This window comes from Cyprinodon variegatus, unplaced genomic scaffold (assembly GCF_000732505.1).
Source record: "Cyprinodon variegatus isolate N-32 unplaced genomic scaffold, C_variegatus-1.0 Scaffold1, whole genome shotgun sequence".
Lineage (NCBI taxonomy): Eukaryota > Metazoa > Chordata > Actinopteri > Cyprinodontiformes > Cyprinodontidae > Cyprinodon > Cyprinodon variegatus.
This window is the reverse complement of record NW_015150454.1, coordinates 2,272,661-2,298,690: the sequence shown is the minus strand read 5'-3', so window position 1 is coordinate 2,298,690 and position 26,030 is coordinate 2,272,661. Positions and strand designations below refer to the sequence as shown.

The following is a 26,030-nucleotide window of genomic DNA, read 5'->3' as shown; positions in this document are numbered from 1 at the left end:
TGCACAAGTCACTAAACTACCTAAAAAGTGACACATATAGATCCAACATTTATTCTCCTGGTATCCATTGTTCAAGTAGGATTAATCTACTTTTACTTTAGCACAGACAATATTATTACCTCACCTGTCAATAGCTGTAAATTTTTTTATAGATGAAAATCAGTTCTATAACATCAAAACAAAAAAACCCCCAAAAGTTTGAATATTATTTTTATTTATCAACATATTTCAAGACATATGATAATTCTAAACCAGTAGGTGTAGCAATTTATTGGGGATTTCGTATACATCAAATCCTCTACATACAATTTCAATATACTGACCATTATTATTTGCTTTTATCAACAGAAACAACAACAACAAAAAAAAAAAAACTGAGAAAGAAAATATGTCATAATAACTCTTATTTTTTGGATGGGTGCATACTGTTTAAGGTTTGCATTTGGGAATAAATCACATGTGCAACACAAGACAAAAATGGGGTTAGTTTCAATGTCAAATATGTTAACAATAACAATCCTTTGTTTGATGTCGATTGCTCTTTCAATGATGCATTTGCTGTTCTGTACATTTTTTATAACACGCAATAAAAAAGAAATGAATATGAGGTTTTCAAAACCTACTGTATAAACTTTGATTATGTAATAACCAGTAAATAACAGTGTGCTTTTTATGTTGTGGTTGGACAACATTTCAAACTAGGATTTGTTTATGAAATTGGAAATGGAAAAAAAGACACATAATATGTATTCATATTTAAAGGTCAAAAATTGTAAACGCAAAGGAATTAATTATGTGATACACTAGATGCACAAAAACACAAAAGAAGCATCAAGTCCAACATGTAAGAATTTAACATCTCAGTTGATCTAATAAAATATCTTTGTAAAGGTTTATTGCCTACATGTCCCCTGCACTTAAATAAGTAGGCAAAAGTCCATGTCAAGATAAGAAGCCTTTTTAGTTTATCTTTAGTCTCTTACCTCTCCTATATGTGTGTGCATATGCATTTAATAATAGAGATTTTGTTTTGGGGATTATTTTAGTTACACCCAAAATACAGAGAAAATATCCATGGATTGAACACAATTTTAAATTTCAGGGACACAGGCAATTATCAGAAAAGAATGCCATCTTGGATTCTCTTTGGCCAGATGACGTCAAGAGAAATCTTATTTAGCTCAAATTAGATTATTCTGTGGGGACTTTTCTCTTCAGCCAGCGACAACCTAATATATCCTTTAACAAAATAGCTTTCACACAATGAAGAAAAGACATTGTGGTTGAATGATTCCTTTTTTTAAAGTTTCTGTGCCAAATTGATAAATGTTGGTAAACAGTTTTTCATAAAGTAGTTTGTATTTTATGTTTTATTTTTGTAATTCTTGTTGTATCTATGTATAAGTTCCTTTAAATAACTGTATATTTATTTTAGTTTTGCAACACTGCATTATGAATATTTGGATGAAATCTGTATCAAAAATTAACATGATGAGTTAAAAATTAAAGCCATTCATTGCTTGGCATAAAATAAAATGAATCAAACAGATAAATTAGCAAGTAACATGTTACAAAATGTAACACACTGAATGTTTGGTTGTATTCTATGTGTGAGGCAATAGACATTGACAGCAATTTTTGTAATATCCCCACAGAAACAGTTGCAGAGGTGATAGGAATGTACAGAATACAAGTAGCAAAGGTTTATGGTGCTTACAACACATTGTACAGTACACACTCTCACAGACAAAAACATCTACAACAACAGTCAGCTGTTTATTTGGACTTATTATCAATTTGAGGCACATCGATCTTTTCCCCTGTCAGAAGCTGCCAAATGCCTCCTCTGTAGTTCTCATTTCCCAAAGCATATAGAAGAGGATTAAAGGTGGGTGAGGTCTTAGCCAGGATAGGAGCAATCTGTGGGAAATACAACATTAATATAAGAGCTTAAAAGACGTCACATGCTGATGTAGTGTACACATGTATGCGAATTCTGAAATCTTTGAATAGATGTTTAAAAAAATATAATTAAAATCAGATGCAAAAAGTTAGGGTTATATTTGTTCAGATTTAAAATGTAAATGGTTAATAAACCGCATTAGCAATGGAAAACAACTCGACTTTTTACTGCTTTCTATTCCAACTGTTCTTACCATCCTCAACTTTGGTGATACGAGGTTTGCATTCTCCACAGCAGCATAGAAAGCCAGGATACCATATGGCCCCCAGCAGAACAGCAAGGACTTCAGCGGGGTGTTGGGGTTAAACTGTAGGTCAATAGTAACAACAACATAAACATTGAGAAGAATGAGTTAAAGTATGATTCCTAAGCCATCCAGCATAAAAGGGTTGGGGGTGTAGACACAAGTGCCATTCATCATGAGATTTCCCTGCCTGCAGGCAGATCACATGCTTAGAGAAATGTCTGAGAGAACAAGAGTATGTTTTAAGATTATTATAAGCTAGAAAGCTGAACAAACCAATGAGTGAAGGTACAGGTTGTTGTAATCCTAGGGTCGAAGCAGATTTATTCTTAGCAACAGTTTAGGCATCCGGAGAAAAAATACTAAGCTAAGCTTAAGCCTTTTGTTTTATGGGTATTAACATTTTATTTTCAAACATTTTAAAACGTTAAAATTATTACCATTCTTTGGGGTTTAGTCTGAATTTGCGTTTGTTTATTTCACTTCCATGGGTCTTGCAATATTCCTAATTTCCCTGTAATTATTTTTGTTAGTATCTTGTCCCTATATCAGTTCATTATTTTTTTTCATGGGATCTGTGATACTCCTTTCCTCTTGGCTAGTTGTTTCTTTGTGCCTCTTTTCGGTTCCTTTGACGTTAATAAGTCTTCCTCCCTCAGCCTTCCTGCTTTCCCTCTGCAAGACCTGTTCCTCTTTACTTCCCTAACAAATCTGATTCCTTTTTGATCTTTTACAATGCTTTAGTATAACCTCCTGGTTTTTGTTCATTATTAAATAACTCTGTTTCCAATCCACTCTGCATTTTGGCAATCTGCAAAACATGATATACAAAAACAAGACTTTAATGAATATTTGTGATTTAAGCAAAATTTGGCAACATGAATTAAATGGAAAGACATGTATGGACTTTTTGAATGCTATGAGATCTAAGCTGTAACGAAAGTTAACTTACAATATGTACCAATGTGTGACAGAAAATATTTGGAAATTATAATGTCACACTGCTTTAGTGTAAGCACTCATTTTACTATGGGCACGTTGTAATGAGAATGTCTTCTGCTAGTTAATATTATTGTGAGCAATGGATCTATGAATCACAATGTACAACCAATGCAATACTCTTCTACTGAGCCAAATATAGACAAAGATATTAACATGTCACCGTGTGCATGCCCTTTTGGTCGCTTTACTAACTCTAAATAGCATCTATGGGAGGTAAATGCTTCTCTAAGGTTTATCCTGAATTCTTTCTATTTGACACCAGACAGACATGTGATTATTTGTATTTATGAAAACTTACTTAGTAGTTTCCATTTTAAATCACTTGCAAGAGAAACTTGATCAAATGTAAAGGTTTAAAGAAACTAATGTCTATGCAGGTGCAAAGTTAAACTGACAGTTCTGAACTTCTCAACCAATATTTTACCTGCTGTTGACAACATTCTTCTTTGTTTACAACAAATCCAGATCAGTTGTAAAATGTAACTTATTAAAAAATATGGGAAAGGCCAAATCAAACATCTACAATCTTAGGACCATTTAAATCTTTAAACATCAGTGGAATTTAAGCAAATATTATTCAGTAAACCCTGACATCCTTATAAATCCTTATATCAGATCCTTATATCAGATTTGCATTGGGCAGTTAATTGCGCAGAATTTATAAGGAAAGTAGAGATAATAGATGGTGCATCATCAATGACTTTCCTGTGCTAAACGTGCTCTACATTAAGCAATCTGATATAGAAAGAAAAAAAAAATTAAAATCATAATATTGTAGCGCTTTAAGTAAACACTATTATAAACAATCTGTTCAGAATTGATGTAGCTGTTCAAAGCAGAGCTTTTACACATAGAGATTATTAATATTGCCCCTACCTTCATTTCCAGTTCAAATAACCAGCAGTTTGTGTATACAAAATACCAATGCAAATGTGAAAACATTTCAATGGTTCATTAAATAGTGTTTGCATAAACTTCTATTATGTTTTTGCTGCTGGAGCTGATTTACAAATAACTTCAGGTCTTTCAATCTTATTTTCTTGACCAAATCTGCTTTTTTTCCTGCATGATCGTTTAGACTATTAATTAAATGCAGCCACCATTAGATTTCACTCTGAACATTTCAAAGGCCCAACATATTATTAACACAACAACACACTGTTTATAAAAAGTTATAAAAGATATTGATACCTGTGTAATTCTAAGTTGTCCTTAGTTTCACATCATTAGACAAAAAAAAGGTAAAAGAGAGGATAACTATTTACAAAGTTTTGTTTGTCAGTATAAATGAGTAGTCAGAGTCTAGATGATCAGGGAAGAGTCGAATGAACATAACATGAGAGTTTAGACTGCAAGTACTTTAAAACTGTTGTATATGTCTCTGTTTGAGTACCACATATGGACGCAGCATAAATCTGATCTCTTTGAAGATGAAAGGATCAGAATTGGGTCTTTCTGACTGCCATAAAAATTTGGATATGAGTCGCATATGGAAAAAATGTATTATTTTGGTTATATTTGCCTGCAGTGAGAACACAGCTTTAGTGACTATGAGATGAGCTTTTAGGACAGGCTAATTTTACATTTCTACCTTTTTCTCACAAATGTACTAGTGAAATATATTTCCAACTAATAACCTTTTAACGTAGTTGAACTTCTAAAATCCTGAAACATCCCTTTCACTCTGAAATATCTGTGTGTTTATTATCATCTCTTCTATTGCAGAGCATATGAAATTCTTTCCAAAGACTCCCTGTTCTAATAATGTAGGCGGATCATCTTTTATTACATTACTTACCCTGGGGTTTCCAGTCTTTTTGAATTTCTGTGCAATGGACTGGTAGGAGGACAGGACAACAAACACCTGAATCCCCATGTTGAAAATGCTCATAGGGATCAAATATGAAACATAGTTCCTGTTAAATGAAGAACACGTGTTAGACTGTGATTGAAATACTTTGGTGCAATAACACATTTCAGTATCCTTTTGATGAATCAACACTATCATTAATGTCCAGCTTATAAATCCAGACCCCAATTTGAATATTCAAAACCTCAAGTTCACCTATAAAGTAAATCACATTGTGAACTTAAGTAACTAAATATAGATAGATTAATAACAAAATAAAGGTAAATTCCTCTTCTTAGCAGTGAGAATATCCTCAGCACTTGCAGCACCTGTCGCCTTTGCTGTAATCCAGAGTGCAGCAGGTCCTGAGAGGCTCGTAATCGTACTCTCCCCAGCCGATGAGGGGCATGGCTGCCCAGAAGGCTGCAAACATCCAGACAAATAGAGCCAGAGAGATGGCACTGCTCCACTGCAGTTTTGTCCCTGGGAAGACAAAGTTTCAGCTTGTCTATTTTAAGCTCCTTTAACAAGTTTGTGCTTTGAAATCTCAGCATTTTTTGTCTTGAATGGCTACATTTGTAGGTTTCAACTTACGTGTACAATACTGATGGTATCTGTCCCAAGCGATAGCTGCTATAAAGTGAAGGCTAGCAAGAGCTGTCATGAAGCCCTGGAAGCCATGAGTCTGGCAGCCTTCTGAGCCATAAGGCCAGTACCTGCAGGAAAAAGGTGAGAGCATGAGGTTGTTGTAAGAAGTAGAATTCCCAGCAGGAAGATGTTCCCCTTTGGAATACTTTATTGGTCTTAAATATCTGAAACTGATGTTAATTTGGCCTGAATTTTAAAAGCCTTGCAGCACATAGCAGGGAGGACTCTGTGTTTAATGGCTATCTTTAGGCTAAGGCATATCAGACGACACAGAAAGCTTCCTTTACCCACTCACATGCTGAATAAATAATTATTCACAAATTTGTATTAAAACAAATAAGGGGGCATCAAGGCAAGTGGTTTTTAAGGCAGGACAGGATTTTGTCATCTTTAGCATTCTTGTCCTGGATAGCATTTTTTTCTAAACAATGATTCTATATTACACAATTTGAAAATCATGAAACCTTAATTTGATGTGTAAAACATAGAAATAAATAGAAGTTTTTGGCTTTTGGGCAAACTGAGATTGAGAAAGGCAAAAATATAAATACCAAATAAAAACCCATTAAAATAAGACTAGCTTCTGTTTTTAAAACTTATTTCCTCCCATGATTGCCACAAGCAGAGGTGTTGTTGCCAGTAACTTCAGTACCTGTTGATGATAAATTGAATCCTTTTGTTCCACGTTAATCATGTTTCCTAAACTGATAAAGCCATAGAAAGAGGTGCTACCGCAAATATATGCATTCTTTTTTCATTGATAGTATGACTGTCTAAGTTCTGCTTAGCTGTTTTTATTTACTACATAAATCCAATAATGGAACTGTTATTCATATTAAACATAGGTACTCCTAGATCAGTTTGTCTATTTCCTTTTGGGTTTTCCGTTTGTGAGGTCTGTCCTCTCAACAACCACGTACACTGACCTGGGTTCTGCTTGAACTGTATTCTTGTAAAAAGGGAGCTAAAAACAAATTTGCCCAGAGGGAAAAAGCCTCTCAAATGTTGTGCTTATAAATGTCTTAATAACTGGCAGAGGTCAGTAGAGTAGCCAGCCTTTGTATTTGAGAGTAGTATTACTTCATGTTTCTTTTATTCAAGCAAAAGGTCTATTCTAAGGATGTTTATTCTTTGTTTTTTGACCAAGCATCTTAGCAAGATCTCAATTTGTTTACATAATGACAATATAGATGGTGTGTTACGAATGAGTGAGTGAAGTGCCTTGGAGTCGCTTTAGCTGAAAAGGCGCTACAGTATATAAGCACAGGCCATCTACCATTTATTACTAGGGGTAAATGACAATGAACTAGAATCACTTTGTATGTTTAGAAAGCATTAGACTAAAATTATGATATATTTCTGGCTGCAAGAGCAGCTACAGGGCTGAAACATTTAAATTCTTGTCTACAAAAATAGCTCCTTTTTCAGGTCCAGCAGTCAATTCTCAATAAAACTGAGATGTTTTGTTTTTTTTTGTTGGTTTTTTTTTTACTTTGGAACTATAGACCATTTACTTTATTGGCTTTTAGGTATTTGTATTAAGTGTGTTTGAACCTGTGTATTGTGGCGATGTTTAGTGTTAGATGATAATTAATTAAAATAATTTTTTTTCTTTTAGGCCTGAAGATCATCCACCTTTTCTCCAACATGTCTTTAATGGATTGCAGAAAATAATTCCACTGAGGGGTTTCTACCAATCTTCCAAAGAATTTTGATGAGGCACCCATATATCAACCTCTAATATCTAAGCTGTGAAACATTTTAACTACATTCATCAAAGGAACTATCTCCTGTGTGTTGCTTTTTTATGTGTAGCATTTCCTAATTCAAACAGTGATCCTTTCTTTAGTTTGATTTGAGTGTCTATGTATTTTCTTGTTTTCATAGTTGCAGGAAGTTGGGCTTCCTAGAAACAAGTGTTGTTACATTTTAATTACTTAACACACATCTCTCCCTAAGATTAACCCATTCTTTCTAGATGAGACTTGGAATTAGTAATCCTAGCTTTCTTAAAATCCCTGCTGGATTATTGCATTTAACAGGAATTAGCCAGGTCACGCCTTCAACTCACACACACCCCACATGCACACAGACACATATAGACAGACAGACAGACAGACAGACAGACAGACAGATAGATAGATAGATAACCTGCAGTTATGAAAACGATGCTTGCATAACTCACCTCAGAAAGCTGGAGAAAGCTGCAACAGTGGCGTTCATGGAAATGCCAATATCTGCCATGGCTAAACTGAAGACCAGGAAATTGCTGGGGGTCCTCAGCTCTCTCACTTTGAGGAAAGCCACTATTGTCACCGCGTTCAAAAAGAAGCCTAGCAGACCTTTGGCAGAGCAGAAAAGAGATATTTACAGTCGTGAGGATGAAAGCCGGTGCGCACAGCGTCAGTTATTACGATACAAACAAACACAGTAAATGTCAGCTGATTTCATCTATTTGTTTGTTTACACCCCACCGGGGGGAAGTAACCTATATTAGAAATGACCTGAACAGAAACCTGGCTTTAATATTAAGGGGTCATTCACCGAGAGGTTAATGTGGTGCGCCGCGGGCAGACCCCGACTGATATCTGGATGGATTCCCAGAGAAAACACTCACCCTCCACCAGAAGACAAGATCCTAACGAGAAAACATCGAACTCGGAGAAACCCTCCGGTAAAGGATACGAGGTGACCATCCTGGCTGCGATTTGACGACCCTGACTTTTTGTTCCCCTCTCCGCTTAGTCCGCTCGTTTACGGTTCGCCCCAGTGTGACTGTACAGGTTCCGCTTATAAAGGGACATTTCACGTGAAAAGCATGCAGGTTATTATGTAAAGACCCCCACCCCACCCTCTCTCCCTCGCTCCCTCTGTCTGTCGCCCCAATCCTCGCAGGAATGTCTTAATGAACATAACCGCACAAACCGTAGCGCTTAATACGCATTTGCCCCGTCGCAACAATAAAGCCTCAGATAGTTACACAACAAGCCTTTGTGCGTTGGGGTGCTGCTGAGGATGCAGCCGCTGTAGATTATAAAATTACAGTGATGCTGTTATTTTTTTTATTTCATTTTTTTTGCATCAAATACGCTCAACAGGTGTCGGTGAAGATACAGTCTATAACCAAACACTATAACCTATAACCATCAATGAATCAATGCTTTACAGATCAATTCTTTGATTAGGAGCTTTAAAACCTTAGGGGTGGGGTATGTGAGTGTCAGTTTCACACATATAAACAATAACATGTGCCCATTCTTCACTGCAAAAACGATCTAGAAATAAGTAAAAATGCCTTAGATTAAGTGTATTTACCCTTAATTTAAGCAGGTACATAAGATGTTTGTCCAATGGAATGAGTATTTCTACACTTAAAATAAGATAATTAGATAATATGCACTTCAAATAAGACAATTCAATTGTTTTTTTCTTATTTTAAATGTAAATTGTCTTATTCTATTGGCTAAGGGTCTCACTTACCTCCTTAATTCAGGAAAAAAATCCCTTATTTTAAGAAAAAAATACTTAAATATTTCAATTTGCAGTGTTCTTTGCAAAATAGCTCAGGTTCAGTCAGATTGGATGGAAGGTCTCTGTGATCACTAAATCCTTCAACATGTTTTTTGATCTACTGAAAGGTGAATCACCACCAAGTCTAAAGTTGCTTGGATTTTTTGAGGATTGCCCTTTTTTTTTAGCTTCACCCATCATCTTGATATACTGTATATACCTTGATATACTGTATATATATATTGTTTATTCTTAATGCACTTTTTTCCTCCTTGTTTGCACCTTCTTTAATTACTATGCCAAGAAGTGACCAGTGAATTTCTATGCTGTGAGATCAATAAAGCTCATCTTATCTAATCTAATGTAATCATATCAGGAATTCTGATTGGCTTCCTCTTTTATCCACAGGAGACAAATCCCAACAGCATGATGTTTATATGTTTCATTGTGGGAATAGGGTGATATGAGCAGAAGCGTAGCCAGAAATTTTTTATAAGGGTGGCCAGGCAATAACCAATGTAAACTGAGGGGTGGCCGAAAGTAGATAGGCACCAGAACCTCGGGATGTATCTACAACAGGAAAATTAATGGGCACAACATACATATTTTCTAAATAAAGACTAACTATACTTTTCTACAACCTTTGCTGACAAATAGACACATAAATACTTAAACATCTGTGCTGTCTAGATAAAAGGTATAGTGGATACAATTCTTTGAGGTTTGAGTTTTGGGCGAACATCTTTTCCATTTTTATTACTTACCTACTTTTATCAATAATCATTCGGCATAAAATTGATATTTACAAGTACTCATATCTACATACATTTATTATTTATTACATTTGATTAAAATAGCTATTTATCAATAATTTTACTGAAGACTCCGAGATGACTTGCAGAGACATAATTTTCTCTTTACCAGATATAATACAAAATCTAGTTCTGAAAAAAGCATTAATTCTGTAATTATCATCTGTAATGTTAGTATATTGATGTGCATAATTAACCACAGTCTTTTTGTTGTCAAGTAATTGTTAATATATGAAAAACTTAAATTTTTTAAATATTCCACGTGAGAGTATTACTGCTGCCACCATCTGTATTAGAGGGGGAAAAATGGTAAGGTTGGCCACAGGGGGGGGGGCAATGATTGGCTAAGGGTGGCCATGGCCACCCCTGTACCCCCCATCTAGCTCCGCCCCTTGATATGAGACCTTCTCAGAAGAGTTGCCTCTATGAGTTGAACTCTCTTTCTCATTTTTTACCATTTTCATCTAGAAATGTAAGATATTTTACTTCATGACGGCAGCCATGAATTAATTGACCTAAAGAAATTAGGTTGAGAAAGCATCAGAGTGCAATGAAGGTGTTGTTTTGTATCTTTCTTAATCCTTGATCCCACTTGCAGGGCCCTCTGGGACTGTCAGCCATCTTTCTGTGCAGCTTCAACTTTTGACAGTCACACTGACCTCAACGGATTAAGCCCTCTGTGTGTTTGTTTACAACGACAGAGGATAAAAGTAAATCATTTTTTAACCTTCAGCTGTTTTGACCAAAGCTTTTTTTAGTATGACGTTGATGTGCTTCCAGACAAGATGCACCAAAACTAAATTATTGTTTAAAAATAACTGGTCATGAATATACTTACCATTATCCCCAATGTGCAATATAGTAAATAACGTTGTATAAGTTAGTTGTTAAAAGCATTTGAAGATTTCCATGGCGATCAGCTGAGGGGAAACAAACATTACATTGTGCTGCTCCAAGTATTATGTAAAAAAAAAAAAATTGATAAATAAAAAGATTATAGAAAATAAGTTGCAGGGGTGTCTAAAATGAGGCATGGGTTTGAGTCCCTTAGAATAATTTTGTTAGGCCTTAATGGCAGTTTAGGGATGATACAAATGTAGTGCTCTAGCAAATAAAGCTGATAAAAATGCTTCCTGTAGTTTTGTGGAAAATGGTTATATACAAAATAGAATATGTTTTCTATTTTCTGCCATGGTTTGGTTTCAATTTATTTTAAAAAAGTAAAACAGATAAACTAGCACCCCTTTCTTAAACAATTTATATTGTCCTGGGTTTCGGTTGCATTGCTGTTGCTTCCATCTCTATTTTGCTGTATCTCTGATTTGTCAGCTGTATTCTTTGCTGGTCAAATTGCTATTTGTTCTCTAATGCTTCCTAATAGATCTTTGAGCCATCCCAAACATTTCTCAACCTATTCTGAGATTATATTAAACCTGTAGGTAAATATTCACTGAATGCTTTACTGGAAAAAATTGAGTTTTAGTCTGTATCTAGTAGTATTAGAATAAAGAAAGTTGAGTAAAAAATCACCCTTTTCAGAATTTTATTTGTAAAATAAAATAAATAAATAAACAAATAAATAAATAAATAAATAAATAAATAAATAAATAAATAAATAAATAAATAAATAAATAAATAAATAAATGTGTTGTTTTATCTCAGTCTCATTATAATGAAATACACTGTCTGTAATTTCAAATAACCAATTGTGAAAAGCCGTACTGTATGTCTCCAGTTGCAATTAGTACACTTCAGCTCCTTATTTACTCTTTGGTTTGGTTTTTTATATGCTGTCCATATAAACAAATTTTTAAGCTTTCTATTATACCCAGCTCTGAAATGCTGCGCTCAATTGGTCTGCAGGGCCGTTTTAGTCTAATAATTTTTATTTGCAGCTTCATCTCTTCACCTCCATAAGCCTCTCAGCGAGAATCTGGGTCGTCATACTCCATTTTGTGTAAATTTGACTCTTGGTGCTGGATTATTTACAATCCTGAAAAAGGAGGTCCCCTCACAAGTAACCAATTTAGGTACATGTGCAAAGTATATTTAACTTTAAATGTTTTTTTTTTTTAACACATAAACAGTAACAGAGAAACACAAAGATATCCTAAAACAAGGCTGTTAAAATTGCTGCTGTGGAAGACCTGGAAAGTGCTGCATGATGTAGAGGTGCTGAAAGGGCCACAGGCAGAACAGGAGCGAAATTAGCTCGAACATATATGGAGGAGAGAGCAAGATTACTATACTGTAGGTGGGGAATTTTCATTTCAGTTTATTATAATTTGGTTGATATATTTTGTGCTCTTATTCAGTTAGTTTTAATTAATTTAATTCAATTTTTAGAATGGAATTACAGGTTGTTTTTTTATCAGTTACTGTTATTTTAAGTTAACAAAACAGCTTTTTGTAGTTGGTGCTAATTGACTATAATAACCCTGGCTCAGCGATGGATGAACAGTGAGGTCAGATGACTTTGGCTTCAGGTTTAAGGTTTTATTTTTCTTTCTTTCTTTTTTTTTTTTTTTTTATAATATATAAATTTTATCTGAGGAGTACAAACCAGCCACATAAAATTAAAAGTCTATGGTGTGCTGGAAAGTAATTATTAGATTTGAGGGCCTCTCTGATACTATTCTTTTTTTCTCGAAATGTGAGACTTTAAATAGATTTCTGAGTATAACTTTGCCTTGTATTACACAGTAGTTATTGTTGGCTTGGCTGCAACAACAGGCTTGAATCAAAGGCAACTTGGCTTTTGCTTTGTTTTTGTAATGTTTTCACCCTTGTGTTTGAGGTGTAGTGTAACAAGAATGAACACCACATGCCTTGTTTTACATTAGAGAAACTACTCTGAGACCATGGTAAAAGCTCAAAGTTTGATGATGACATCCCTAATATTCTTTTTCACTCCCTGGTTAAAATAAAGGTATTAATGCCTACAGAAAACCTTGTATTTATCCATTAAACTACTTTCTACACATGTGGATTATTTTAATGGTGAATCCTTGTATGATATTTTTAAGTACATTTTGGTGCCCTTGTAAGGCAATATGCCTCAGGGTCATATTTATACCTAATTTAGCACCTTTTACTTTGTGTTTTTACTATTATAATAGATTTGAATTCCCATTTTCATTCTAGCTGTCATTATATGAGGTTGCCTTTACTGGTTTCTGTAAATTATATAAAATGTTCCTTAGCTACACACAATTATTTGCTTTTGTGCTACATGGACATAACTGGTTAACAGGTTTAAAGCTTCTTTCAGACATATAGGGTTCAGTGTAACTTATTCTCACACGTGTTATGAATGTAAAAGGTATTTTTATCATTGTTATAATTCTTTTTTTATAAATCAGGTTGGTTGACTTGGAGAAGTCAAATCTGTTGCTGCTGCATTATTGTCATTTTTATCATCTGAAATTTCAATCTATTGAGGATAATTCAGTTTGCATTATGGGTTAGAATTTGTTGTTTCCAGCAAGAAATATTTTTTGCTTCAGATGTTAATTGAAAATATATTAACAGATGCTTAGATAGTTTCCCTAAAACCATTTTTATTAAAACTGTACGTTAAGACCACAACTGTTGCTCTGACCTTTGTTTTCATGGAAACCTTTTTTAAGGTTAAGTAGATGTGAGATTTTAAAGCAGACCAAACATCTTTTAGGTCCTATTTGGTTTACTTACAGGCCTCATAGGGCACAACCCTGATTCTGCTTAACCTGGTTTTTCATTCAAATCATTCAAATGTTAGTGATCCACATGCTAAACTTTCATGTTGGGATTTTTCTTTAGTTTCAAATACATATTTTATTTAGAGGACTTCTTTAGAAATATGATCATAGTCTGCATTTTTTATTTCCTAATTAACAATAAAGAGAGTGATAGTAAAGAGCTATCTCTCAGATATAAAGTCTACTTCCACTTTGTGCTGCCACCCCTGCCCTCTATTCTGTATACATGCATCAATAAGGTATGATTCTTTTGTTATTTTTCTTCAGATGACTTAAAGCCATCAAAATTTGGTGACTAATGATCGTGTTCATTGGTATGAGGCAGGCATCCCCAAAGTCGGTCCTCGAGGGCCGCTGTCCTGCAGGTTTTAGAGGTTTCCCTGCTCCAGCACCGCTGATTTACATTGGTAGTTGATAAACAGGCTTTTGCTGAACTGCAATCATCAGAATCAGCTGTGCTTAAAGCAGAGAAACCTCTAAAACCTGCAGGACAGCGGCCCTCGAGGACCGACTTTGGGGATGCCTGATATGAGGAGTCCTAACTCCTACTAAATGCTGAGAAGACATTATCATTTCAGGGGAAAATCTCACAAGTGCAAAGTCATTTTGATTAAAGGTCTGGCTACTGTGAGTGTGCGCTCCCACCAATATCTTGGGATAATTTCAGACAATTTATTGAACTTAAAAGTTTGCAGTTAGTCTGTATGGGAAAAGGTATGAGCATCTATGCTGTTAAAGGAAACTTTGCCTTTCTAATGAACTCTACACCATATTGACCCTGTTTTATTGCGCTTTTATTCGATCAGTTTTAACCAATTTTAGGTGCAATGGTCTAGTCTCACAACTTTGAAAGAAAGACATCCCATGTTAATGTCTGATTGTTCCCCAAAAAAAAAACCTAATCCCTGCACAATAGGTATCATCCCCTTTACAGAGAATGCCAACATCTTCCTTCTGGGCAGTAACTGTCAGGCAGAACATTTTAAAACAGTTTTGTTCCCATTGCTGTTATTGAAATGCACAAGCTGTCACTCTGAACAGACTGTGTATTTATCTTGATTACTAAGCCTTGGATATTAAGCCTTGCTCACTCTTCTCAGTGGTGTGTAAATGCTCCAAATGGAGTCTGATGCATATAATGTACATTACATGAATACAATTTTCAGTTAGTTGATATTTTGGTGTCATAAATCTTTTATTTGTGATCTCCAGTAGTTTTATTTTCCTTTTCTTTTTTCTTAGAAATCTAATATAGTTCATTATTAGCTACAAATCATACAAATTACTTTGTATGAAAATTAAAGTGTGAAATCAACTTCTTAAAAAATGTTGCTGTAATGAATTACCTTGTTTTAGTGATATTCTAGTTTATTATAATGCAACGTTATAAGAAATATATATTCTTTTAAGATTGAATCATTCCTTAAGGTCATCAATTTTTTACTTTTTTCTTACTTAGGGACTTTGAGACAAGTTAGCTGTATAGGATTTATAGGTTTAATTTTTCTCAAAGTTATAATGGAATGTTTTTTTTTTAACAATTCAGGAAAAAAAGTTTTTATATTATCATTTGAAACTATTGGTGTAAGCAGAGATGAGTAGTAATTAGTTACATTTACTCAGTTACATTTACTTGAGTAACTTTTTGAAAAATATGTACTTTTGGGAGTAGTTTTACAGCATTAATCTACTTTTAGTTAAGTAATAATATGATGAAGTAGTGCAACTCTTACATAGGTACAACATTTTTGTTCTCTGCTCACCTCTGGGCGCAAGCCATGCCAAATTATCTAAATCATACATTCAAACCTTAGAGCAAAAGCACCAAGGTTTTGATTTCTAGATAACTTGCGGGTCAGCATGTGGCAAACCCCATTTATTTACTCTTGCATGTCACAGGAAGGCTGAAATGAAGAGCAACAATTCAATGGAGAGGGCAAAAAATACATCATTTTGGATTATGATCGTTTCGGAAGTGTTTTTTTCTACTGATGATAAATAGGGACGTCTCCACGCAGCCTATCAGATCCCGGGATGCTATACGCATCAAAATGAAACGAACGCCAGTTCTTTCCCTAATCCCAGTCTATCCTTTTTATCTCGGGACTCACAGCAGTCTGATCACTATGGGGAAGCGAAGTGGTGGAGCACAGCCATGCGGGCGATAGTCCTTTACATGAGAGACAAAAAGTAAGTCTGTTTGTTTTAAGCGAGGCGCAAACTGGGCGCACAGGCACACTGCGTATGCGTAAAAGTGGACCAGGATGTTCCTCGTTCTGCTCCTGGGGCTCTGCGTAGCCACGCTGGAACTTTTCTCCCCAGTGAGCTCATGTCCTTCACAGTGCAGCTGTTTTTACCATAACTTGAGTGACGGATCCAAGGCCAGGTGAGGAAACTAGAGAACAAACTAAAGGCAGTGCCTAATTTATGCGCATCTCTTCGGGTGGTTATAGATCTAGACTTGAGGACAGATGTTTTAACAGAAGTGAATTGTAAATATGTATACAAACTATGATTGTGAGAGTTAATCTCAAATTTGATCTGATACAATATAAACACGTTATTTGCGCTCCCGTTTTTAATTACATTTAAGCATTTTAAGCATTTGTTTTACCTGGTCTGAGAACATGTTTTTTTTTTTTTATTTAAGCAATCTTATAATTTAATTTTCAGTCTACCTTTAGATCTTATATTTAAATGCATTTTCTAAATGTTTGTGTTCCCATTGCAGAAGCGTGATATGCAATGATCCCGACATGTCGCTTGTGCCAGTCGGGTTCCCCTTTGACACATCCAAACTGCGGATCGAGAAAACAGCCATCCAGCAGATACCAAGTGAAGCATTCAGCTACCTCTCCAGTCTGGAATTCCTCTGGATGTCTTTCAACACCCTGTCCGATCTGAGCCCGGAAAGCTTTCGGGGACTGTTCAACCTGGAAGAGCTTCGTCTGGACGGTAATGCCCTCACTGCCTTTCCCTGGGAGTCTCTCATGGATACGCCCAGCCTCAGACTTCTTGATTTGCACAACAACCAGCTCACATCACTGCCCGGGGAAGCAACCACTTACATAAAGAACCTCACCTACCTGGATCTTTCCAGCAACAGCCTGATGACCCTGCCAATGGAGGTGCTGACCAACTGGCTGGCAGTGAAGCCCACGCAAGGTCCAGAGAGCTCCAAGATGATACTTGGTAAGAAATACACAATTAGATTATTTTTTATTTATCATTATATATTATATATATTTTTTTACTGGAGGCACGAATATGGGAGGCAATTATGTCAATGATGACAATGGGCAATGATAACAATGGGGTGCCACAGCAAATTGAAAGCAGGTCTTACATTTTTTGGATCAAGATCTGTGATGATGATTAATAAATAAATAAAATGGTCACAAAAAGTCAATTACTTCACCAATGAATAAATGGAAAAGTAAACGTTGCATACAAATTTAAAATCTAACTTTCTGTTGCCTATAATTAAATTTATCATTAACAGTCACCATAATGAGGTACCAGGGAAGAAAAGGCAAAACTTCTATATATATATCACATTTGATTTCATTTATACTGTGTTTAGTAGCGACTTGCTTACATATTATTTGTCAAGCAGCAGCTCAGCTGCATTCTGACCTTGATTTATTATGGAACCATTTTGTTAATTCTAAACAATTTCAATATTTTTTGGAGAGGGAGCTGTTTTGAGACTAAAAATTTTTAAGAATTTGTATTCATGAAAAGATATTGCCTTTGACTTTAGTAACTGACAGCAGAAGACAAAATAGCCTTTATGATGGAATTAACTGTTTTAGTTCTTTGGACAACATCAGTTAAGATAGTAAGATAATGTATGAGCATATACGTAATAGCAATAGACTAATACATTGGCCAGTAAATATTTTTGGCCAGTTCTTATTTAATTTTTTTCTGTATTGGTATCTGCCAATAGGTGCTTGTGTTTGCTTATTCATTTTTTGTAATCAGCAGCAATGACGTGAAACCACCTGAATCTCATACATTTCAACTCTGTCTGTCTGCTATCCATTGTTAATGTTTTGTTTGATTTATAAAGGTTTCATTAGGCAATGAGAAAATCTTGTATCCTTTCTTGTCATTGTGAGATTCTTATTGTGTAACTAGATCAAGAAAATGCAACATTTGCACCATAAATCAGCCTAAAGAAATCAGCATTTCACATTGATTGACTGATATAAAAATAATTTATATCAGCATCGACCTTTAAAAAAAAAACTGTATCAATCAATCTCTAAGACATATGTGTGATCTGAGTTTAAATTTAGACCTCAAAAATATAAAGAGTACATTTGTTATAAAAGAAAAAAGGTTTAATAAAAAGTTATAACCCCTTTTCAGGTGTGATTCTGAAGAAAAGCAAATGGAAAACAATAAGGAAAAAGTACTTTTTCTGTCAGTATCATCATCATGATCATCATCATCATCATTACCATTATTGCCATAATCATAGCTATGATGTAGTTTCTGAATTAAATGTCAATCCTCTTACAGGATTATCAACATAGCATCACAGTCACAAGCAATCTGCAGGCTGCTCTTTTCCTATTCCCACAGCTTGACTCATCTGTCTCCTTTTAAAGTGTGTCCTTGTGTCGTCCTGGCCCTCAGGTCTCCATGACAACCCCTGGGTGTGTGACTGCCGGCTCTATGATCTGGTCCAGTTTCAGAAGTCTCCCACACTTTCTGTGGCATTTATTGACACAAGGCTACGATGTTCAGCACCAGAGAGCCTCTCGGGAGTCTTGTTCAGCGATGTAGAGCTTCGCCAATGTCAGCTCCCACGTATCCACACGGCAGTGGCACGAGTCAGGAGTGCTGTTGGGAACAATGTTCTGCTCCGCTGTGGGACCATTGGAGTACCAGTACCAGATCTGACGTGGCGCAGGGCTGATGGACAAATGCTTAATGGAACAGGTTAGCTTGCTATTGTATCAGGCCTCAACCTTGCAGATTTGCCTTGGCCAAACCTTTCCTTTTGCTCATCTTACACACAGATAGATAATTTATACTCCACAAATAGTTTTGATAAATTTATAAATAAGTTTATACAATCCTAACTTGGATTGGTCTTTTTTTTGTAGAGATAGAAATTTAGTTTTTTTTTTATATACTCTGTGTATACAAAATCACAATAAAGTTTGTCTAAGTCTAAGTTTCATTGTTTTTCAATATTATTTATAAATTTCGAAATGCACTTTAATTAATTCTAAATGGCAGAATAACCTGGTACAGGTCTGATCAAAGTATTTTAGACTACTATTTAGAAATTATGAAACACAGTAGAAATACTCAATTTTCCAAATTGGAAACCGTTATTTGATACTTTTATCAGTGCTTACACTGTTATCAACAAAAGGCTCTTATGACAAGGTATGCATGGAAATAAAAAGAATAGCTATTTTGAAGTAAAATCAACAGAACCCCAAACCAGTTGCATGATTTCTAAATTTGCAATACTGCTGCATGTGGACTGTTCACTCCACATTTGACATACAGGAAATTTAAAAGCAATTGATCAGAGATAAAAAAAAAAAAAAAACAAATAAAAAAAGGAACACAATTTACTGGATAGCTGTACATTTTTATAAGAGTATATTATTTTTTGTTGTCCTCTGACAAGCTGCTCTTTCATCCCTTTAAACATCTGTTTGGAGGATTTTTCAACTCTCTAGTACTGTTGTTAATTAAACAACTACCACTGAAGTCAGCTGGATTGTCAGTCTGTTTGACAGTTGTAGCCTTTACAGACAGTTATGCAACACAGATGACAATTGTTTAATGGACATTGCGTAATAAGCTGTCTTGCATGATTTTATTTTTATCTGCCGGGATTTGTATTCAGACTTTTGTTCATATGCAATATTTAAAATTCTAGAATGTTGTTGTTTTTTCATAATTGCACATTAAGGTTTTTCCCTATTTCTCTGCCACTCCAGTCCAACAGGAAACATCAAAGGAAGGAATCACTTGGTCCATCCTCAGTGTTCCTGCTGTGTCCCATCGTGATTCGGGGAAATTCATCTGCAAGGCATCAAATTATGCAGGGAATGCAGAGGCTGTAATTTCTCTCGTTGTGTCTAACCCACCAAAATCAGATGGAAATCTGACAAACACAGACAAAAAAGTCAAAGTCAAGAAGCCAAACCCAGTGGGTAAAGCAGCGTACCAGGAGAAACTAGTGGCCAGATATGTAGTTCCAACCTCCACCTCATCATCTTTTGCCCAAATGGATTCTGACATATTACCTGCTCCAGACCCTGATCCTGAACAGGTCAGTTACACCTCAACTGATGGAGCCAGCCCGGATTCCTTCGCTTCCCCGAACGCAGATGCACTGCTAGATCTAGAAAAGACTAATCTTAGTAACCTAGCAGCCAACACTTCATCCTTACAGCAGGACCCTGACAGAGTGGTCCGTTCTGTGAAAGTTGTGGGTGATACGGACAATACAATATCTCTGAACTGGAGGGCACCTAAAGCAAAGAACACAACTGCCTTCAGTGTGCTGTATGCTGTGTTTGGAGAGCGGGACATGAGAAAGATCAATGTTGGAGCGGGGCAAACCCGTGTAACTATAGATGGGTTGGTGCCCAGGACAAAATACATTGCCTGCGTGTGCGTTAAAGGACTCATTCCAAGGAAGGAACAGTGTGTGATATTTTCCACTGATGAAGCTGCCAGTGCAACAGGTACCCAAAAGCTGATCAATGTGATTGTGATCACTGTGGCCTGTGTCATTGCAGTCCCACTCACTGTGATAGTCTGTTGTGGGGCATTGAAGAGGCGCATCAAAAAATATTGGGGAAAGAAATCTAAAGACATCCAAGACTCATATGTGACTTTTGAAACGTTATCCCCTGGCACGAAGGCCAAAGGGCTTGAGGCTGAGTACTTAAACAGACTGAACCAAGAGGAGTCGAACAGGCTGCTGTCCGCCCGCTCAAGTTTGGACTCAGAGTCAACAGCAAAGATCGAAGGACAGCCTAACGAGTACTTCTGCTGACGTCATGCTCCAGCTCCGGCTCCTGCTCCACGCCATCTGCCTCGCACTCACCCACATCTGCACAATAATCCAAAGGCCAATGCCCATCTGGACCACTCTTATCACCGCCCAAATCTCCACACAGGCCCATATCCCCAGCAATACCCCTACTCTCATTCTATACAACATCCTGACGTCAGTCCCCCTCCCACACAATCCCACATACTCACAGCGTGGGATTCCCCTCCACCGGTTCCTCCTCGCTGGATAATGCCACCAACTCCACCACCACAGAGACCCAGCTTTTGTCAAAGGACATTTGCACGCTGCACAGTAATGGAAATCTCAGTTTAAAAAAATTGGACAGTTCTAAAAATTCAGCTTTTCTTGCAAAAGCTCAGAATACTGTTATGAAGCCATCTATTCATTAATAGATACAATTACTTTTACATCTAGAATGATGTTTGCATCACTAAGTATTTAAGGAGAAAAAGTAACATTTGAAGTCACAAGCATGACCCAGCAATACAGCTTTTTCAACCTAAACTGAAATAAAAAGGGAAGACAATGGCACAGACTCCATTGTTTATATGTATCTGTATGATTATGTAAATAGCTACTGAACATTGTACATTTACAGTTCTGTGCCTCTGTATGTATCTATCATAAGTTCACAGAGAAGATATGCACATAGGCATGGTTTCACACTGGTAAAAGAGGGCAGCTGGAGCTGGAAAGAAGTACAAAAAGGACTGAACCAGGACAAAATACGATGGAGATGGAAAGTTTAAACACTTTATCCCCCAACGATGGAAAGATAAAAATCTTTGTAGCCATTTAGAGGCATCATTACCCTTATCTAATGTAGAGTTGCTCATTCTAATCATACCAACCAGTTAAAGATTGTTAAATAAAGTTTTATATAAATGTATCTGACAATGTGTGTGTTCATCGTTGTGAGTTACTTAGCCTCAGTCATTAAATTATTATTTCAATCTATTAGCTTTTTTTTTACAGTGCAGATGATTTTACCTATCATGTTCATGTTTTATGCTTAAAAAGTAGCATTTCTTAACCATTTAATCGTCTTTTTAGGGGCAACTTGTTTTTCCTATATTAAAAGAAGAAAGTATTAGTCATTCCTGATATCATTTTTTACTGTAAGAGCATATGGGTCAACTTTAAAAAAGAATAACAGGAAAAACAAAAAAAGAAAAATAACCTTAAAAAAATGATAATTTGTATTTTGACTCAAAAGCATATACAGTATAGTCATAAATAAATACAGTGGCACTTTCTTTCTAGTTAGCCAATAAAAGATTAATTCAAATCCTTCAAATTAGCTCCTGCAACTGGCTCTATAAATAAATATACTTCTATTTAAGTGGGAATATTATGTTTCAATGGGGAGTATTGCTGAACTGTAATTAGAGTAGAAGAGGAGAGATAGTTTTTAGATAATGAAATCAGAAAAGTGTGGCACGTGTTAAGATTCAGCCCTCCAAATTTCAGAAATTGTTTCCTGTTATAGCTTTCTATTAACAATGCCTTCCTTATCACCACTCTGTCCAAATGACCAGATTTGGGAAGGACATAATCAAAAGCTATCATGCTCTCCTCTTCTATTTTATTTGTGTAGAAGGATGCTTTCTTTTCAAGAGGTTAGTGGTTGTATCATAATAGTTACACTTTCTGATGATGGATTTAACATAACTTTTGTGGAATGTCAGAAGCTTGTTATCCATTAATTTTGTTGTATCCTGCTTTATACTTTACGCCTGGAATGAAACCAAAATATCTCCATTTATTATAATCCTTCTTTTACTTCTGATTCTCAAAGTTTTTCAATGCCAGGGGGGATGTAGTCCCTCTCGTGAGATCTGGGTTTACACAATGTCTCCTCCCAGGTGTGTTCAGGAGGCATCCTGATTAGATACCCAAGCCACCTTTAGTAAGTTATTTTATGGATTTGCACAACAGCTGATATCACACTTAAATTAAAATTCCATGCATGGAGATAATTCTCTAGCTTGGTGAGTTCTGAGCCCAGTTGGCTGCAATGGAGTTTACTCAGGTGGTTCAGAGTAAAAGAGGCTTAAAAAGAAAGCACGCCCCAAAAACACCTAATATTTTAAAAATAAAATACACTGAAGTTTGAATTTTTAATTTGAAAAAACAAAAAACAAAAAAACAAAAAAACAAAAAAAAAAAAAACGTTTAAAGGTTTAAGTTACATACAAATAAGCTACCTTCATATTGGATTCACGTACTTTCCCTGACCTAGACTTCAGGTATACCTGAATTGAAGCCAGCATCTTAATCATTCAGGGCTTTTCCAAAGAATTAGATGCTGCTTGTTCCTGGACAGAATGTCAGGGATTAAGCCTAATAGGCTTCTCTTTTCTGTTGCCTTGGACATCTCTAGTGCGAATGTGAACCTTAAACTTCCTCACAGACCATGGACATAATTCTTTACGTACTGGTTGTAGTTTTAATTAAAACTGAATCGTGTGAAAGCTTTTCTCGATGTTTGATTGGGTGCAGCTGTATTGATGACCGTCATGGAAGGTAAGACCTGAACTGTTTATCTGTCCGAATGTTTTTTTTTATTTTTATTTTTTTTTTTAGATGCGTTTTAAAAAAAAATGTTAGCATTTCAATTTGCGACGCTGTCGTAGTGTTTTGACTGTAGGAAGTTCTAAATAATTAAATACGCTTTTCCGTAGGTCACTCATATGTATGGAGGAAGGCGCCTTTGGAGCGATACCTGAGAACCTTCCAGAAAATCTGACCAAAATACGTATAGAAAAATCCCACTTCACTGAAATCCCCAGAGGTGCTTTTTCCAAAACCCCAGCAGTAGAGAACTTGTGGCTAAACTTTAACGATATTACAGTAATAAACTCGAAGGGTCTGGAAGGTTTGGGGAATCTAACGGAGCTTCGTCTGCAAGGGAACAAACTGCGATCAGTACCATGGACAGCGTTCGAGGACACACCGACGCTAAAAATCCTGGACCTGAAACACAACCAGCTGGATGTTCTCCCAGAGCATGCCCTCAAATTTCTACCGGGGCTCACATATTTAGATTTATCCTTCAACCGGTTAACTGTGATATCGAAGGAAGTTTTCCAGAACTGGCCTCTCTACCAGAAAATGCAAAAATACACGGAGGGGCGAGAAGCGACTGCATCCAGGCCAAACGTCGTCCTGGCGCTGCACGACAACGCCTGGCTCTGCGACTGCCGCCTGAAGGGCTTAGTGGAGTTTATTATGTCCCTGAGTCCTCCAATCATACTGATGAATTCCTACTTGACCTGCTCAGGACCGGACTTTAGGACGGGGAAGTTCTTCCATGAGATCGAGATTCAGGCATGCACGAAACCCGTGGTCAGCACGCCGAAGGCGAATATGACCCTGCATCAGGGATCCAACGTCACCCTGCACTGTTACGCCAAGGCAAGGCCAGATCCTGCTGTGTGGTGGACATATGGACTGAAGATAATCAGAGGATTTCATGGTAAGAGTGGGATGGACTGTCAGCTACACAGCAGCTAAGGCGATAAAATGGTGATAAATTAGATACTTAAACTTTCGTTTTAATCAAAAACACATCTAATGATTTTTTAAGATTAAAATAGTTTTATCTGTATATACAAACCATTATTTAAGACGGTAGAAAAATTAAGTGGTGACATTTACATAATCTCGGGTCATGGAGAGATTTCTTCAGTTAAATAACAGAAGCTTATAAGGAGATATTTCCCGTCCATTATATGGTTTCCATTGTTAAAGATCAAAAGCATATTTTATAAGATAACTTGGAGTGATTTTATGGAATACATTCTGCAAATACAAATTTCAGGGCAACCCTTGAATAATTTTCCATGTCTTCCCTATTCTTATCACCAGCCCTAGTATTGTTAAAGCAACCTTATTTGAAGTCAAACTTTTATCAATCTTTTATTTTTACTGTACAAAATGTGCAAGAATAATTTCAAAGTTTACGACTCAAGGGTTGTTTGAACACAGATTTTAGAAATTAAGAAAATATAAATTCCTTAATACAGTTAACATCAACTAGTTATACGGTACATTGCATTTTCTAATAATCTGATTTCGCATTATATGACATGTTTTTAATTTTATGTTCATACAGAGTCCCAAGAAAGAGTGTCTGATGACACCATTAGATCCCTCCTCGTTATTCCATCTCTCAGTGCAGCAGACCGTGGGGTCTACACCTGCACTGCTGTAAACTTCATTGGGAACTCCTCTGTGAATGTCTTCCTGGATGTCCACTCTGCTGATGGTGCTGTGTCATCCCGAATCCCAGGCATTCCAGCTTCATCGGGTGGTGCTGATCAAAATGTCTTCATTGATATTCGCATTGCCAAACAGACAGTGCGTGGAATCTCTATTGAATGGTTCGCTGCCCTAGAACACCCATCCGAAACATGGTTTGTCATCCACTTTGGTCGGGCAGATGATAAGAAAGAAATGACCTACATTGGGCCTGGGATTCACTCTTACTCCATCTCTGATCTGATGCCCGCCACCAAGTATGAAATCTGTGTAACTCTAAAGAACCAGATACCGCGGCCTGGCCAGTGCATTGTGTTTGTAACAGGAAGTGACATCACTGAAATGGAGCAGAGGGAGAAGCTAATCCATATAGTGGTAATAGTTTTAGCTATGGTACTGGCCGTGCCTATAGGCATGTATGCCTGCACCACCGACACACGATTTCCCTGTTTTGAGATCATTATGGAAACCTGGAAGAGGCGACAGAGAGAGAGCAGCTTGCCTGGGATGGAGCGGGAAAGACAGGGCACTTTTGACAGCCTACAGGCCGCCAGTGACGAGGAGCTGGTCAATAAAGATTTCAATGACGACAGAAAGGTGAGGAGGCGGTCCGAAGATAGATTACGTAAAAGCAAAGCTGATCAGAGCAGACTTACTGCTGAACTATATTAAATGAATAGCCTTTAAATGCTTACATTAACCATTACATTCTCTAAGTGGATACATTTTCATTCAGACATCACCTTAAAGACATTACAGAATTAATCCATAATACGATTAAATCTGTAATTGATTATTTATGAGGTTTTTGTGATTTTATAGACCTGCTGCAAAAATATGTATTTTCTGAAGCCGTATATTATACGTATGAAAAAATGCTATTTAATTAAGGTATTATAACTTATCCTTGTATTTATGAAACAGATTAAAAATTCA

At 36.3% G+C, this 26,030-nt stretch overlaps 3 protein-coding genes across 3 annotated transcripts; 2 read left to right on the top strand and 1 right to left on the bottom strand.

Moving 5' to 3' along the window:
- Window positions 1–250: 250 nt before the first annotated feature.
- Window positions 251–8,578, bottom strand: LOC107091457 (RPE-retinal G protein-coupled receptor-like). Its single transcript, XM_015385428.1, has 7 exons — window positions 8,324–8,578; window positions 7,892–8,048; window positions 5,653–5,774; window positions 5,388–5,541; window positions 5,008–5,125; window positions 2,157–2,270; window positions 251–1,920 (listed from the first exon to the last, which is right to left on the bottom strand). Exons 1-7 carry the CDS (start codon window positions 8,400–8,402, stop codon window positions 1,777–1,779), a joined length of 888 nt encoding a protein of 295 aa, XP_015240914.1. The 5' UTR covers window positions 8,403–8,578; the 3' UTR covers window positions 251–1,776.
- A 7,429-nt stretch (window positions 8,579–16,007) lies between these two features.
- Window positions 16,008–20,810, top strand: LOC107092323 (leucine-rich repeat, immunoglobulin-like domain and transmembrane domain-containing protein 1). Its single transcript, XM_015386765.1, has 4 exons — window positions 16,008–16,154; window positions 16,500–16,960; window positions 18,416–18,721; window positions 19,744–20,810. The coding sequence occupies exons 1-4, from the start codon at window positions 16,033–16,035 to the stop codon at window positions 20,808–20,810; spliced, it is 1,956 nt and encodes a 651-aa protein (XP_015242251.1). The 5' UTR covers window positions 16,008–16,032.
- Window positions 20,811–23,247: 2,437 nt separating this feature from the next.
- LOC107092477 (leucine-rich repeat, immunoglobulin-like domain and transmembrane domain-containing protein 2) lies at window positions 23,248–25,766 on the top strand. Its single transcript, XM_015387012.1, has 3 exons — window positions 23,248–23,357; window positions 23,516–24,309; window positions 24,949–25,766. Exons 1-3 carry the CDS (start codon window positions 23,248–23,250, stop codon window positions 25,764–25,766), a joined length of 1,722 nt encoding a protein of 573 aa, XP_015242498.1.
- Window positions 25,767–26,030: the final 264 nt, after the last annotated feature.